This window comes from Myxocyprinus asiaticus, chromosome 5 (assembly GCF_019703515.2).
Source record: "Myxocyprinus asiaticus isolate MX2 ecotype Aquarium Trade chromosome 5, UBuf_Myxa_2, whole genome shotgun sequence".
Classification (NCBI taxonomy): Eukaryota; Metazoa; Chordata; class Actinopteri; order Cypriniformes; family Catostomidae; genus Myxocyprinus; species Myxocyprinus asiaticus.
Window position 1 is genome coordinate 20,824,072 of NC_059348.1, and position 16,305 is coordinate 20,840,376.

The following is a 16,305-nucleotide window of genomic DNA, read 5'->3' on the forward strand; positions in this document are numbered from 1 at the left end:
GAATGGATGGTTTCGCCATTCAAGAAGATTCTTCCCTCGCTGTTGAGCTAGGCGAACAGATGATGCTTTGGGGTATGTTTTTTTTTTTTCATGCTTTCTTTTTTGTCTCCATGAATGTTTTTGCTGTGTTTACTGTGTGTGCTATATTCTATTTAGAATATGTTCTGTTCTGATTTTCAGTGCAAAATGCAACCTTTGGAAATGCATGGATGTATTGACTGATTTTACAATGCGGAGAGAAATAAATATTTTCATCAGTGTGCTGTGTTTGGTCAATATATTCATGTACTAATAAAATCTCTGAAAAAAAAACAAACCCAGACTATATTATTAGAAAAGTAGAAATGTTAAAAGTGTTTGAGATTGAGCGTGTAACTGGTTCAAACAGAATCAGATCATATGAATCATGTATGTGCCATACAGTGTCAAAATTGGGTTTTATAAATTAATGTATAGTTTTGAATGAAGTGTTTCATTTTGCAAAAGATCTGAGGTGTTCTGCTACGTGTGTGTGTGTGTGTGGTTGTGTGAATTGTGTGTAGTGTTTTGACAAAATGAGCCCTGTTTTCTAAATTGCGCTTAAGCAATCGTAAAAAACTATAATTGTCACCATCATTGTGCTTTATTTGCTAAGTGTTCATATCTTTCCGTTCCTAGTTGACAATTTTTTCTAAAAGTTCATGAGAGATAAAACCATCAAATCATAGACTAGCATTGCAAGCATCCCTTGCTTAATGTTCATTTAAAATGATACCACTTCATAATTTTCAAATGCATTATGAAGTGTAAACTATACATCATAGTCCAACAATAAGTCATCCACTAAATTAATTAATTTTCTCCAAATATCTCAGTGCAATAACTTGTATTCTTAAACTCATATGCACCAACTGGGAGAAATTTAATTTGAAATAAACAATATAAGGTCTCATTCAAAGGGAACACTAAACACCATAATGGTGACTGCAAACAAAACACAATTTTCCCATAATGCTGTGCGATATTCTACTTTCTTTTTTCACAGTAAATTGTTGTGTCATGACAGATAATGACCTATCCTGCTTTTATTTTATAGAGAACAGAGTGTCCAGGGCATGTAGTTACAGAATTATTATTATTATTATTATTTTTATTGTATATAGTAAGCACATTTTGCAATTACTGTCAAAAAAAAGTAATCACAACTTACAGTAGGATAGTGAATATATTGTATACTGTAAATACTGCAAGTACTGCAATACAGTATTGAATGTCTGTATATTCAGCACTTGAATACTGTAAAAATACAGTAGTCCAACTGCAAAATCAGTGTCAATGAAAGATTCATTCTGCCTCAGTATCACGTTTGTTTTCACATCATTAGAAACAAGTGTGAACAATTTTAAGTCGTTGTGTATAAACGAGGACAACCGTGATGTAGTTATGCTTAACTTTTGCCACCTGTGTTTACCGTTTTGCAACACAAGTGCATCACAATGCAAATTGTGTTTTAGTGAGTGAGAATGTGTTTAGAGTTTTGCAAAAAGATTGGATGAGATTTGCAAATGGTGTCTAACTACCTGAACTTGTTTAAACTTTTGCCAGAAGAGTGATTGATTTGACAAAAGGGTTTAGGCCATTGAGCATTTGGTTCAGAGAATGGGATTTAGTGTTTTAGCAATTCAGAAAAACTGTAATGAATGCTCTGTTGTGTTTATATATTGACTTGCTGTGTGTATGACCTGAAAGCATTGTTCGATTTTGAGCACAGATTATGTAAGTGGTTTTGAGGCAGTTATTTGATTTTGCCAGAAGAGTCAGGGGTTTTGTGAATGTTGTTTGAAGATTTGGTTTTGTGTTTAAAGTTGTGAGAAAATGGGAGAAGGTTTCAAGAAATGTGACTTAACAGTTGTGAAAAACTGTAATGTAAAATGACCACCTGTGAAGCATTAAGAAGTTGCCAACATTAAAAACCCATACATGAAGGTTCAGTATGGTTTAATGTCCAACAGGCTTTGCTAATATGATATATGTTCTGAATAAGCATGAAGACCTGAAAAGTGTTTTTGCAGAGAAATTTATTTAATGTAGGACTATGTAAAACCATTATTTTGACATCAACGTTACAAGGAAAGTGACAACACTAGTGAGTCAAGACATTAATTAATACAGGTGCATCTCAATAAATTAGAATGTCGTGGAAAAGTTCATTTATTTCAGTAATTCAACTCAAATTGTGAAACTCGTGTATTAAATAAATTCAGTGCACACAGACTGAAGTAGTTTAAGTCTTTGGTTCTTTTAATTGTGATGATTTTGGCTCACATTTAACAAAAACCCACCAATTCACTATCTCAAAAAATTTGAATACATCATAAGACCAATAAAAAAAAAACATTTTTAGTGAATTGTTGGCCTTCAGGAAAGTGTGTTCATTTACTGTATATGTACTCAATACTTGGTAGGGGCTCCTTTTGCTTTAATTACTGCCTCAATTCGGCGTGGCATGGAGGTGATCAGTTTGTGGCACTGCTGAGGTGGTATGGAAGCCCAGGTTTCTTTGACAGTGGCCTTCAGCTCATCTGCATTTTTTGGTCTCTTGTTTCTCATTTTCCTCTTGACAATACCCCATAGATTCTCTTCTTGGTAAATGGGTGCAGTGACTTTGGTTTTCAAAAAACACAATGAACCAACACCAGCAGATGACATTGCACCCCAAATCATCACAGACTGTGGAAACTTAACACTGGACTTCAAGCAACTTGGGCTATGAGCTTCTCCACCCTTCCTCCAGACTCTAGGACCTTGGTTTCCAAATGAAATACAAAACTTGCTCTCATCTGAAAAGAGGACTTTGGACCACTGGGCAACAGTCCAGTTCTTCTTCTCCTTAGCCCAGGTAAGACGCCTCTGACGTTGTCTGTGGTTCAGGAGTGGCTTAACAAGAGGAATACGACAACTGTAGCCAAATTCCTTGACACGTCTGTGTGTGGTGGCTCTTGATGCCTTGACCCCAGCCTCAGTCCATTCCTTGTGAAGTTCACCCAACTCGATTTTGCTTGACAATCCTCATAAGGCTGCGGTTCTCTCAGTTGGTTGTGCATCTTTTTCTTCCACACTTTTTCTTCCACTCAACTTTCTGTTAACATGCTTGGATACAGCACTCTGTGAACAGCCAGCTTCTTTGGCAATGAATGTTTGTGGCTTACCCTCCTTGTGAAGGGTGTCAATGATTGTCTTCTGGACAACTGTCAGATCAGCAGTCTTCCCCATGATTGTGTAGCCTAGTGATCCAAACTGAGAGACCATTTTGAAGGCTCAGGAAACCTTTGCAGGTGTTTTGAGTTGATTAGCTGATTAACATGCCACCATATTCTAATTTTTTGAGATAGTGAATTGGTGGGTTTTTGTTAAATGTGAGCCAAAATCATCACAATTAAAAGAACCAAAGACTTAAACTACTTCAGTCTGTGTGCATTGAATTTATTTAATACACGAGTTTCACAATTTGAGTTGAATTACTGAAATAAATGAACTTTTCCACGACATTCTAATTTATTGAAATGCACCTGTATAAATACAAAGTGGATTGTAGCAAAATTACACAATGCCTTCTCACTATAATAGTCTATTTTGGTACAGTGTGAATATTATGGAAAATAAACAATGGCATTTTACAGAAAAAAATTTGACACACCCAAAATAAATTATTAATTAAGCATTTATAACACGTAAGTTAAAATGCTCAACATTTAGCAAGTAAAGTTGCCCTTTTTAGGCATATTGATATAACTGCATTTAAGTAATTTATAATGCATTTGCAAATGACTTGTTAGTCATTAATGAACTCAATTATATCCCCTTAACAAAAGGAACATTTATGTAAAGTGTTACCCGTTTGGTAATATGCAGAATGGGTTCAGCCTATTAGTGTAAAGTAATTGGCCAGGCACAAGCTACAAATACTTGGAAACATTTGCAAGTTGTGTGAATTACAAACACCAACTCCCTTGTGCAAGATTCCAGATCCAAGACTTAAGCAACTTAATTTTACATAGCCATTAGGTGGCATTGGAATTTTCTGCCAGCAATCTGTGCAAGCAAAGCTGTGGTAAATATGTGATTAAAGGTTTCTTTGCTGTCTTTGATAACACTATGTAACTCAATTTGTTCCTGGATAGTAAGTGTTATTTCTTAATTGCTTATGCCTCAAAAGTATAGAAAATGGCTATTATTCCCCACAAAGTTTGCTTTTGTGACCAAGACAGTGATATTTTGAAATGTACCTATTTCCAATGAGAAAATGGGCGAATTTGTGTCTTTTCGTTCAAATAAAGTCAGAATAAAACAACATATGAATCTTCTTTATCTGTGGTCCGACGAAGACACCGGCTTTGACCTTTGCCTCAGACAGCTTAGGGAAGAAGTCTTGAAGGTACTTGAAGGCTGCCGACTCCTTATCTAGAGCTCTGACAAATTGTTTCATAAGGCCCAATTTGATATGCAGTTGTGATGTCAGCACCTTCCGGGGGTCCACCAGTGGCTCCCACTTGACGTTGTTCCAACCCACAGAGAACTCGGTCCGCTGTGGCCAGTCCCGCCTGTGGTAGTGCGCCTTGGTGTCCCTGCTGTCCCAAAGGCAAAGATAGCAGGGAAGCTTGGTAAAACCGCCTTGGAGACCCATCAGGAATGCCACCATTTTGAAGTCTCCTATGACCTCCCAGCTGTACTCATACTTCAAGGCATCCAGCAAGGTCTTGATGCTGTTGTAATCCTCTTTGAGATGCACCGAGTGAGCCAGGGGAAGAGACGGGTACTTGTTACCATTATGGACCAGCACGGCTTTGAATATTACTTTAGTAAATACATGTTAATTTGGATTCATATGTTGTTTTATTCTGACTTTATTTGAACGAAAAGACACAAATTCACCCGCTTTCTCATTGGAAATAGGTACATTTCAAAATATCACTGTCCTGTTCACAAAAGCAAAGTTTGTGGGGAATAATAGCCATTTTCAATACTTTTGAGGCATTAGCAATTAGGAAATAACACTTCCTACCCAGAAAAATAATAATAATAAATATATATATATATATACATTTAAAAACATTTGTTACACAGTGTAATTCAGCTAAACTTCTCAATGACCACCTCTGTCTTCCTCTCTCGATCTAACACTTGTTTTCTTCAGTCTTGTAGTTAAAAAAGGTTGTCTTGGAGCGTCCCCTAGCGATAAGAAAATGCTCATGGCAGATATGAAACTTTTTGACCATGCGCTAAAAATCTTTGTCTTTAAATGTAGGCTGCATCTGACGTAGGCTCCCTATGGACACGAAACAATTGGCTTTTAATCCAACTGTCTATGCCGCCGGTTGCCTCGTGTCGCCAAAATGCATCGCGCGCATTACTTAATCGGCGGCCGTTCTGCCTCTCACCCCTGCAGTTTAACTTTGGCGTGCACGGGGCTCTCGTTTTACGCGTGCTAGTAAAGACTGATGCATGAACACCAGAATGTGCAAATTACCCTAACGTCCTTGCGCAGCCCGCATCTGGAGCTAACTATGCTAAGGCGACTACTTCTCACTGTACTACTGGAAAAGAAGAGCAGGATGCACTCGCGATGCACTCGTTTCGCCCAGCGCTCCTTTGCCCTTTGCTGTTTTTGATGCTCTGAACATACATACTGTACTGTATATAACCACTCGAGGGGCTCACACTACAGTCACCCTCTGTTGTGATCCTGTGCCCGCTTGCGTGGATTGACGAGGGACCCACACCAACTCAAATCAATGAGGATTCTGAGGCTCTTCTTGAAGAAAGGAGCGCATATGCTGCAGTGTCTCTGTGGACAACGATCGGAGCCGACCACAACCACCAGCGGTGAGACATTTAGCTGTGCATGCTCTCTGCTGAGCGCTGAAAAACGCTCTCATTGGCCGCCGGCGCGTGTGAGCACATCTTCCGCGTCTGCGGTACTATGCGCTCCCACTTCACGCATTTGTGCTAACTTGTTTGTGCGGGCTCATAAGACTCCTAACGACCGCTCATGTCATTCCATCACACATCTTATGATACCAAGCACATCCTCATCACGGTAACGAGCCAAAGCACTGCCGCTGATTAGTGCTGAAATCTGTATCCAGGTCAAGGACATTTCTTATGGTTACCGGGAACAAAGAATGCAGGGTGAATGTAGGAAACTATTGATGCATATGCAGCAAATGCGGTGTGCGAGGCTACGGCAAACAGACACGTCCTGAGCTCGTTTGAGGTGAGATGAGCTTTTTAAAAACAGGCACCGGCAAAAGATCTCGGAGGTTTCGAGTGTCCTCCAGGACAGGGAACTTCTGCACGTCATTCAGCACCTTGGACAGCAACTCAATTCCGCATCGCTCCAAACTCTGCTGCTACAGTGACGCTCGCCTCTTCCAGAGTAGCCTGTCTGTCTCACTGCACATTTCAGTCCATCAGGAGGCCTGTCCTCATAATGATATGACACAATATGTGTTTCTTTTAATTAGATGTTTTAAAATATTCATTTCATAAAGAGCTTTTCATAAGAGTATTCATACACTGTAAAAAAAATGTTTAGTTACCTAAAAATGTGCTTCATGTGGTAACATTAAATTAACTGGACTTAAGCAAGTCAATAATAGCCTGTTTAATATGACACACTACATTAAGTTACACAAACGAAAGTTATTTTAAAGGTTTGATTAGGAAGAATGACTAACTTAGGGAAACAACATTACATATTTACTATTTAATTTGATTTGAGCTATTTGTTGAAGAACATACACAGTGATTACATGAAAATTATAGGGATTTAGATTTCTAAAGGCACACTGAAGTGGTAACCTGCAATTGTTACCTCAAGCATCTATCTCTACTTGATCTAACCACCAAAAACTTTTGTTGATCTTACCTAATTTTACCCATAAAAAAAAAAAAAAAAAAAAAAAAAAAATCATGCACCCAGTCTCTAAAATGTATATATATTTACATTTATATACTGTACATATGTCAAATGTGTAAGGAATATATATATATATTTTTCCCATAAAAAAAGATAATATTGGCTGTTGTAATTATAGTCCCACATGAACTTACGAAATGTATATCAGGGTAAGTTTCTTGCTGGCATGGTGTACAGTACACTACTAAGAACCATGGTATGACCTACTTAATTAGTAGGTCTCATTAATGTTGCTTTCATTAGGTTTCTATAAAAATCGTTAAAACTTTATAATTACTCTAATTAATAAACATATATAATACGCAATAAACTGTTATATAGCCTACATAAGAATGAATGGCTATTTGTTTTATTTGTGTACTATAATGTGCTCTTCTGTGTGTAGTGAAATTGTTTTCCTACTTAAAAATATAAATTTAAATGATTTGATAGGCACCACCGATAGCAGTAAAAGGCACAAAAGAAGAAGAAGAAGAAGAAGAAAAAGACATTTTATATAATTAAGGGACACAGTTGTCCAGCATCTGTGATTCACTCAGTGGTGCTGCAGCATCACGGTATTAGATTGAAAAAGTCTGGGTCAAAACCCTACTTGTTGTTCTGCCGGCCATACGTATCATCACTTATTTTAGGTGGGCATATGCAAAATCCTAAGAAAGATAGGTGGGCATATGGCATATGCCTGCGTATGCCCTAGACCAGTGGTCCCAACCATGGTCCTGGAGTACCCCCAACACTGCATGTTTTGGATGTCTCCCATATCTAACACACCTGGTTCAACTCATCAGCTCATTAGTAGAGGCTCCATGAGCAGAACTGGGTGTGTCAAATAAGGGAGACATCCAAAATGTGCATGGTTGGGAACCACTGCCCTAGACTACACTACTGGTTGACGCTACTCAGTTGATATAGTAAACTCGTTCCCTCAACTAAATTGAGTAATGATGCCTCCAAAACGTATGTAATTAAGTTCACTTAACTTGGCGTTCAAGTTAAGGGAGTTCATACACACTACCGGTCAAAAGTTTTGAAACACTTGACTGAAATGTTTCTCATGATCTTAAAAATCTTTTGATCTGAAGGCGTATGATTAAATGTTTGAAATTAGTTTTGTAGACAAAAATGTAATTGTGCCAACATATTCATATATTTAATTACAAAACTAAAATTTTATTAAAAAAAAAAATAAAGAAACCAAATAATAAAGAAAAGCAGCCAATAAGTGCCCAACATAGATGGGAACTCCTTCAAAACTGTTTAAAAAGCATCCCAGGGTGATTCCTCAAGAAGTTGGTTGAGAAAATGTCAAGAGTACATGTCTGCAAATTCTAGGCAAAGGGTGACTACTTTGAAGATGCAAAAATATAACACAGTTTTGATTTGTTTTGGATTTTGTTTAGTCACAACATAATTCCCATAGTTCCATTTATGTTATTCCATAGTTTTGATGACGTTACTATTATTCTAAAATGTGAAGAAAACAAATAATAATAAAGAATGAGTGTTTCAAAACTTTTGACCAGTAGTGTAGTTCATATATACACTCTATAGACTATTTAAGTTAATGTAGCTAGATGCAAGTAGACTTAACTCATATTTGCTATTTAAATGTTGTTACTACTTAATAATTTTAATTGAATGGACTCAAATTTAGATCAATAACAATAACACAGTCAAGTCAAGACAATTTTTATTTGTAAAGCACCTTTCACAGCACACATCGTTTTAAAGCAGCTTTACAGAAGATCATGCATTAACAGAAAATAAAACTGTAATTTCTATAATGTCTTAGAGTCATCATTGTGTAGTTTGATAAAATACGATTGTGAATTGTGTTTAAAAATAAGTAATTAAATAATAATTGTATTTATAACCCCAGTGAGCAAGCTGAAGACGACTGTGGCAAGGAACACAAAACTCCATAAGATGTTGGTTAATAGAGTAAAATAACCTTGGGAGAAACCAGGCTCACTGTGGGGGCCAGTTCCCCTCTGGCTAACCAGCATGAATATAATGCCAATATTAGTTATTTATGTGCAGTGCAAGTCATGGTTTAAAATTAGTAAAATAAGTAAGTGTTAATTGCCAGTGTTTAAACAAAGATTTTGTAAGAACTGTAAGATTAATGACTAATGTCTTTGAAGTTCATCCTGGATTAACTACAGAAGTTCACATAGACGCATTGTCCTTTGTTAGTTGGCTGATGAAGGTTTTGTTGGCAATTTATTGATAGTCTATGTATTCCATTATAAGAGTGTAGTCCATCATTAGACCGAGGTAATGTAGGCAGAGATCAGTTAGGAGCATCGCAGTTCAATCTGGCCAGTAATTTCGGTGAGGTCTATCCTAAGTCCAAGTCCATTGCTCAAATACAGTTTTTCTGAATTGCTAAAACACATTTCTAGAATTTTAAGCACAAAACCAAATCTTCAAACAACACTCACAAAACCTCTGACTCTTCTGGCAAAATCAAACAATCACCTCAAAACCACTTACATAATCTGTGCTCAAAATCAAACAGTGCTTTCAGATCATACACACAGCAAGTCAATATATAAACACTACAGAGCATTCATTAGACACTACATCAAAAAATGGAGAACACAGCGTACAGGGCATGTAGTTACAGAATTTTTTTTTTTATTATTATTGTATATAGTAAGCACATTTTGTAACTACTGTCAAAAAAAGTATAGTAATCACAGCTTACAGTAGGACAGTGAATATATTGTATACTGTAAGTACTGCAAGTACTGCAATACAGTATTGAATGTCTGTATATTCAGCACTTGAATACTGTAAAAATACAGTCAACTGCAAAACCCCAAAGAACAAAGAACACTCTAAATGAAAAACACATTACAGTACACTCACTCAAAAATTTCAATGAGAGATTCATTCTGCCTCAGTATCACGTTTTCACATCATTAGAAACAAGTGAGAATAAGTCATTGTGTATAAACGATGACAACTGTGTTGTAGTTGTGTTTAACTTTTGCCACCCATGTTTACCATTTTGCAACACAAGTGCATCACAGTGTGAAATGTGTTTTAGTGAATGAGAATGTGTTTAGAGTTTTACAAAATAGTGACTGATTCGACAAATGGGTTTAAGCCACTGAGCATTTTGTTTAGAGAATGGGTTTTATTTTTTTTTAGCAATTCAGAAAAACTGTAATAAAGTTTATAACTTATTCTAGGTCTAACATTAAATAAACTTAATTCTTCACTAAAATGCATATACTCTGTATACCAGTTGCACATGCACAAGGTGAGCTGAAATAGAGTTAACAGGGTCCACGTTGATCAAAGGTGACACAGATCACCCTAATGGTCTCATCACATGAGATAACAATATGCAACAAAACAACATAATACTACAAAAGAGCTAAAATCACTATGAATTCTTAATGCCAACTATTTACAGTAAATGCCCCGATATGTTCCCTATGACCAAGGAAACATAATTAAATAATTCAAGCATAAGGCATTGTAGGTATTCACACTAGCCTCAATTTTGTACTCAATCGTTCAAGTTATTATCACTTAAAATCTTAAGTCTATGGATTTTTAACAAGGAACATAAATATTTGAGTTATGAGCCCAAAACTTGACATTCCAAGTAATGCTTAATTAAGACAACTTGATTGTTTCAGTAATGAAAACATTAAGGTTTACAGTGTAGATTTTACCACATGAAGCACATTTTAAGTTACCTGACAAAACATGTTTACAGTGCACATGGAAATAGATGTTAACTTAAAAATAGTGCTTCATGTGGTAACATCTAAATTAATTGGTTTTATTCAAGTTAAAAATATTATTTAATATCACCAAATCAACTAGAATACATTAGGTTACACTAACAAAACTAATGTTAAGAGTTAGATCAGGTAGAAATACCTCCTTAAGGTAACAATAGCAGGTTACCACTTTATACAGTGCATTTACATTCATGTTCACAAGTGCCTTTATTAATTTACACTCAAAATCTCAGTTGTGTTTACAGTACAGACACATTCACTTACATGAGTAAGAGAGGACTATAACTGAATATAAATAGGCAATTAACATAGTGCCCATACATAAACACAAATGTACACATTTACATATTAATGCAACAATAGAGAATGTGCATAAATTAACTGTTATGCTGCTGCTGTGATATCCTTCACTTTATAAGGCTTGACAAGCCTCTGCTGACCTATACACCTTTTCTGTTTATCCATTCCTTTGCAGGTAGATTAATTGTGCTCAGAAGATCAGTTCATTCCAGTCGTTCTCCAACACATAATAATCTGTGGATTATGTGTTTCTACTATGTTAGGTTTTGCTCATGTTGCCTGCCTGCTTCTTTGATGTACTGCATATTTACAGTTGTACTGTATATACTGTAGGTATAAATGTACATACATTAAATCCTTTATACATTTTTTTGGTAATGCAGTATAAATCTAGTTTTTAAATCATGCTTTTTCAGAAAAGTCTAAATATTAAATATCACAATACAGATTAACAGTGTTGCATGTTAGACAAATATTTATCATATCTGTGGTCAGATAACTTTAATCACCCCTGTTTATGCGTGTGAAGACGATATATTCTGGTTAAATGTGGGAGGAATAGTATTCTTGATAACTGCAGGATAACCTCTGCCCAGATTTAGTTTTGAATGCCATAGTGTCTACCTGATGGCTGCTGTGAGACACACTGTATATTCAGGGCTCACCCTCTGCTTGGCCAGTGGCATGTGATGAGCAAAATGTGCTGATGAAATGCTTGCTCAATCACAGGGGTGCTTCACTTCCCAGATTTTGATTGCATATGGCCCTGAAACTAAATTGAGTTTTGAAATCAGGACAGGAGTTCTCAGGAGCATGTTCAGGAGACATCATGCACAAATCACCATATACGTCATATGTAATGAGTTATCACTCCTCCAAAAGTTCCTCAGAATAAGTGTACCATATCTCGCAAATGATGGAAAATACTTGCATAACGCTTATTGCATTCTCAAAGCATTTAAAGCACATCGTAAATTGTGAGATATGCAACTTTCCCAGTATACTCAATTACCTGCACAGTGTCTGCTGTATCATTGCATTGATGTCTACATGTTGTGTTATGCAGCGGGCATAAAGTTACTGTTTGCAATGACATGATTTGATTGTTTAAAAGCCTGGTGCATAGTGCTGGCTTAGCTGATGTTAGTGCACATTACAGTACATTCTCATCACAATACAAGCCAATAGGTTGCAAAGAGAGATGCCTTTGTGTATTCCCATTGTTTGGACACTAGATGGCAATATATATTTGAAAATGGGCTCTACCAACCTTGGACTCCAGTTGATGCTGCTGATGTTTTATGTCTTGTAGATTTAATGTGGAACTGTTTTATTGTTGTAAGGCTTTCTATACCTGTATTGGGCAAAATGCCAATTTAAGCTAGTTAAGTGGTTGATCTGTGTTGATGCAATGTCGTGGTCAGTTACAGTATGTCTCAGTTCAGACTCTGTTGTTCGGAATTCATTTGAGTTTTCACATTGTGAATTGAATTTATATCTAGAGCTTATTACATCTCTTAAAATGCAATTCACAAGGATCTGCTGGAAAAGACTCAAACTGTATTTACATTATAACACAAGAGTGCTTCAGATCGTGGTTGGATGGCCTTAGTGTTGTGCTAATGTATTTGTCACATAAATGCTTCTGACAGAAAAATAAAATGTATTTTTATTTTTATTTTAATTTTTTATTTTTTTGCAGCATTTCAACAAAGACATGTGGAAAACACATCCAAAGTTCTTGATGTAACACACTGCTATATTATAAATATATTCATATTTAAATAGTGGGAGTGTTACATAACTGAGCACAGAACACTAATGGATTTAGATGTCAGGTTCATTGTCATGGTCTGTCAGTAAACCTACAGTATCCTTACTTGCATGAATACAGTGCATAAAAAGGACAACCCATGTACCTACTATGTATATATATATATATATATATATATATATATATATATATATATATATATATATATATATATAGTTTCCCAGAATTGCCGTAATTTAAAATAGATTTGATGGGATATACTGAAAGAGCAATGTGAGATATATAATGCAGAAATCTGCCTGAAGTGCTGCTTTTGTGTCAAAGATTAATGAAAACAAAATGATGTGTCATTCATTCAGATCTCTGAAATAGAGGTACTTGTAACTAATATATGTGACAACACTACACTTCTCGGCCATGCCTTCCTTCCATTATACACTTTCAATAATTTGTGATGATTTATGATCCATTTATGATCCAAAGTTTTAGTTTTCCCATCTTCAAATTTGGTTAGAACCTTAATGTATTCTTAAGAAAGTCATTCAGTCCAAGTACCATTAAATAGAAGAGTGCTGAGGTGCCTCAATGCTTAAAAAACATTGTATTAAGCTCATGCTGATGCGAGAAGACAGAAGGCTGGAAGTGAATTCTTAGCCCCACATTAAATTTGGAAGAGGATGAAGGAGCGCACTCCCAAAGCGGAGTGAATCTTTAATGCCGCTCTTTCACATGAGGCAAGAGGCTTTTCATGTCCGAGCCACGTGATCCACCCACTCAGTGTCTGCAGTGTCAGAAGACAAGTGTGTTCCCCGATATGAGGACATGAAACCCCCCCACCCCCACCCCCTTGCACACCCCTCCTTGCACACTCTCTCAAACCCTGAGCTGTACACGAACTGTCTGCCCTGTAAGGGACAGTAGGTGCTGCATCACATAAATGGAGTGTTCTGATGTTATATCTGCGATAGTGGATCGGTTATTACATTTCTAAAGCAGAACATTACATTTCTACTGGCAGCAGTGTTGCCTTGTTACTAGATTTTTGTGGCAACATAACCTTAACACATTTCCATATCAGTGTTATACTGCATCTGAATACAAAAGCAACATTCTCACCTCATTTCTAATACGGTGTTACCTTGTTAACAGGACTTTAGGCACGACTGCTGTGTTGCTGCAAAGAAGTGCTCGTTCATATGATTAGATCTCCACAGGTTAGAATAGTAGTGCCTATATGCATGACTGCAGTTCTTCAGTGACTTGAGTGACTAAGTTAAAGTCATTTAAATGCTTTCTCCTTTGCAATATGCTGTTATATGCTCTGCAATATTTTTGTATTTAGTGGGGAGGTAGGAAATAAAGTGAGTCTTTTGTGCTGCAGTTAATGGATTAAAATGATATATGCAAATAAGTTTTTGCAGAGTGGGTGGTTAATGGGTTGCATCAGTCAGACCTTCAGAATGCCACATTAGAGTCAAATATATTGTACAATAATAACAGTGATAAATGTGGGAGGATGATCTGTGTCATTAGGATGTTTGTCATTAAAACCAAAACACAGAGTAGTAAACAGATGGACAAATTGATAAATGAACCCAATAGCCAGTGATGAAACACCATAAAAGGTAGAATTCAAATTGCAGTGGTTCTCTGTTACAATGATGTGCCACATTCACACGTTTAATGAACTAAATAGAGGTGACCATCTGCTGGACAGTCCTCCTCTACCTCCCCATTAATGTCTGGCTCTCTCTCTCAATTACCCCTGTGAATTCCTCATCCAAACCTCAATCACGTATGATTGCGTAGAGAGAGAGAGAGAGAGAGAGAGAGAGAGAGAGAGAGACTATTACACAATGCATCACTCTGTGTACCACAGACAGCACTGGTCTCTGGAAAATGATTTTACAACATTCCGTCAAATGGCTTTAATAGGGTTGTTAGTGCAGCACCTTTGAATTAGATTTCTTTTGAAGCAGAATAAGACATTTCAAGCTGAAGAACTATGCGCTGACAAGAAGAACTATGAAGAGCTATACAATTATTTGGTCAGAGAGAACGCAGAGGTTCAGTGAACTTGTAGGCGCGTCACTCATACAACTATAGTGCCCGAGAACGCGCAGTCTTGTGTCATGGGCTACATGTGTTATTTGGATTCATGCAAAGTTATCTGGAATGAACTAGACATGTGGATTATTTAGCATTCGTTCAGAGGAGGAATTACGCATCTGTTGTGCTCGGCACTTGGAATACCTGCGTGACAGGTTACACATTATTCACATAGGACTCCTTTTTTAATGTACAAAAAGTCTTTTTGGTTTTGCACAGACTGGAAACACATTTTCAATCAAGATGGAGAACAGAAAATGTACATCATTCAATTGTATGTGACATCGTCTGAGAAGAGGATGCGATTTCAACCCTAATTCACGAGATCTGGATTTGGACAAATTTGAGAAGACAATTCAGTCGCGCTATTTTCAGCCTCGATTACTGCGTTAACAGAGGCACCAGTCGAACAGCTCATTTCATTTACTCGCGATGGCCGCGATCGCCAGTTCTCTGATCCGACAGAAGCGCCAAGCGCGGGAGTCCAACAGCGACCGGGTCTCTGCCTCCAAACGCCGCCCCAGTCCCAGCAAAGACCCCCGCTCTCTCTGCGAGCGACATTTCCTGGGGGTCTTCAGTAAAGTCCGCTTCTGCAGCGGCAAAAAAAGACCTGTTCGCCGGCGACCAGGTCAGTGCTGCTGAATGATTTTTGAGACTATACGTCCCCCACCCAAAGCCTCCGCTGCAGTCCAAATAACACATAGGCTATCCTCAGCTTTCAATTTTATTGCAATGCAAAAATAAATAAATAAAATCACCTGTTTCATAGCTCACGTGTTGTCTGTCGGTAATCACCAATCAATTTGTCATCCTTACAATCTAAATGCACAAATCGTTATGTATTTGATATATCTGTTTTATTAATGTCATTATTACTGTTATCAGTTAATTCAGTGGTTGTAATTCTTGGCATTTTGAGGCTGTGCAATTAGAAAATATCATATTTCTATAATGCAATTCACAAGTTTGCCCTTTAAATAGTGCCATAATGCACTTTATAACAGGCAGAATACAGTGGCACTGCAGTGCACCAGGGGCTTTCTTAGATGAAATGTTCAATGGTAAATGTTTATCACTGCAGTGTGGGGAGGAATTGCATGGTTAGTTGTATTAATGGTCTCTCTTCCCAAGAAACCACGCTACAGAAAACTGCTCGAAGCGTGCAAATTGGTTATTAAAAAGCTAGACCGCTATCCTCTCCTCCCTCAAAACCACTGGTCATGATTTATAGGACAAGCACAGTGTGTCACCTCTCCCCGACTTATTATCAGTTACAGTTGAAGTCAGAAGTTTACATACACCTTAGCCAAATACATTTAAACTCAGTTTTTCACAATTCCTGACATTTAATCGTAAAAAAATATTCCCTGTCTTAGGTCGGATAGGATCACTCATTTATT

At 37.0% G+C, this 16,305-nt stretch overlaps 1 protein-coding gene across 5 annotated transcripts in view; it reads left to right on the forward strand.

Moving 5' to 3' along the window:
• LOC127441261 (fibroblast growth factor 12) overlaps positions 1 to 16,305 on the forward strand; it is a 59,036-nt gene that overhangs the window by 8,228 nt on the left and 34,503 nt on the right. For 2 of the 5 annotated variants that reach the window (XM_051698458.1, XM_051698459.1), the window contains exon 1: positions 5,365 to 5,862. The exons of 1 other annotated variant lie outside the window; for it this stretch is intronic. In XM_051698458.1, coding sequence (XP_051554418.1) covers positions 5,772 to 5,862 — 91 coding nt within the window. In that variant the 5' untranslated portion in view covers positions 5,365 to 5,771. Of the gene's footprint in view, positions 1 to 5,364; positions 5,863 to 14,823; positions 15,534 to 16,305 lie in introns of those variants that run through there. 2 more of the 5 variants (XM_051698456.1, XM_051698457.1) reach the window with 1 other exon arrangement.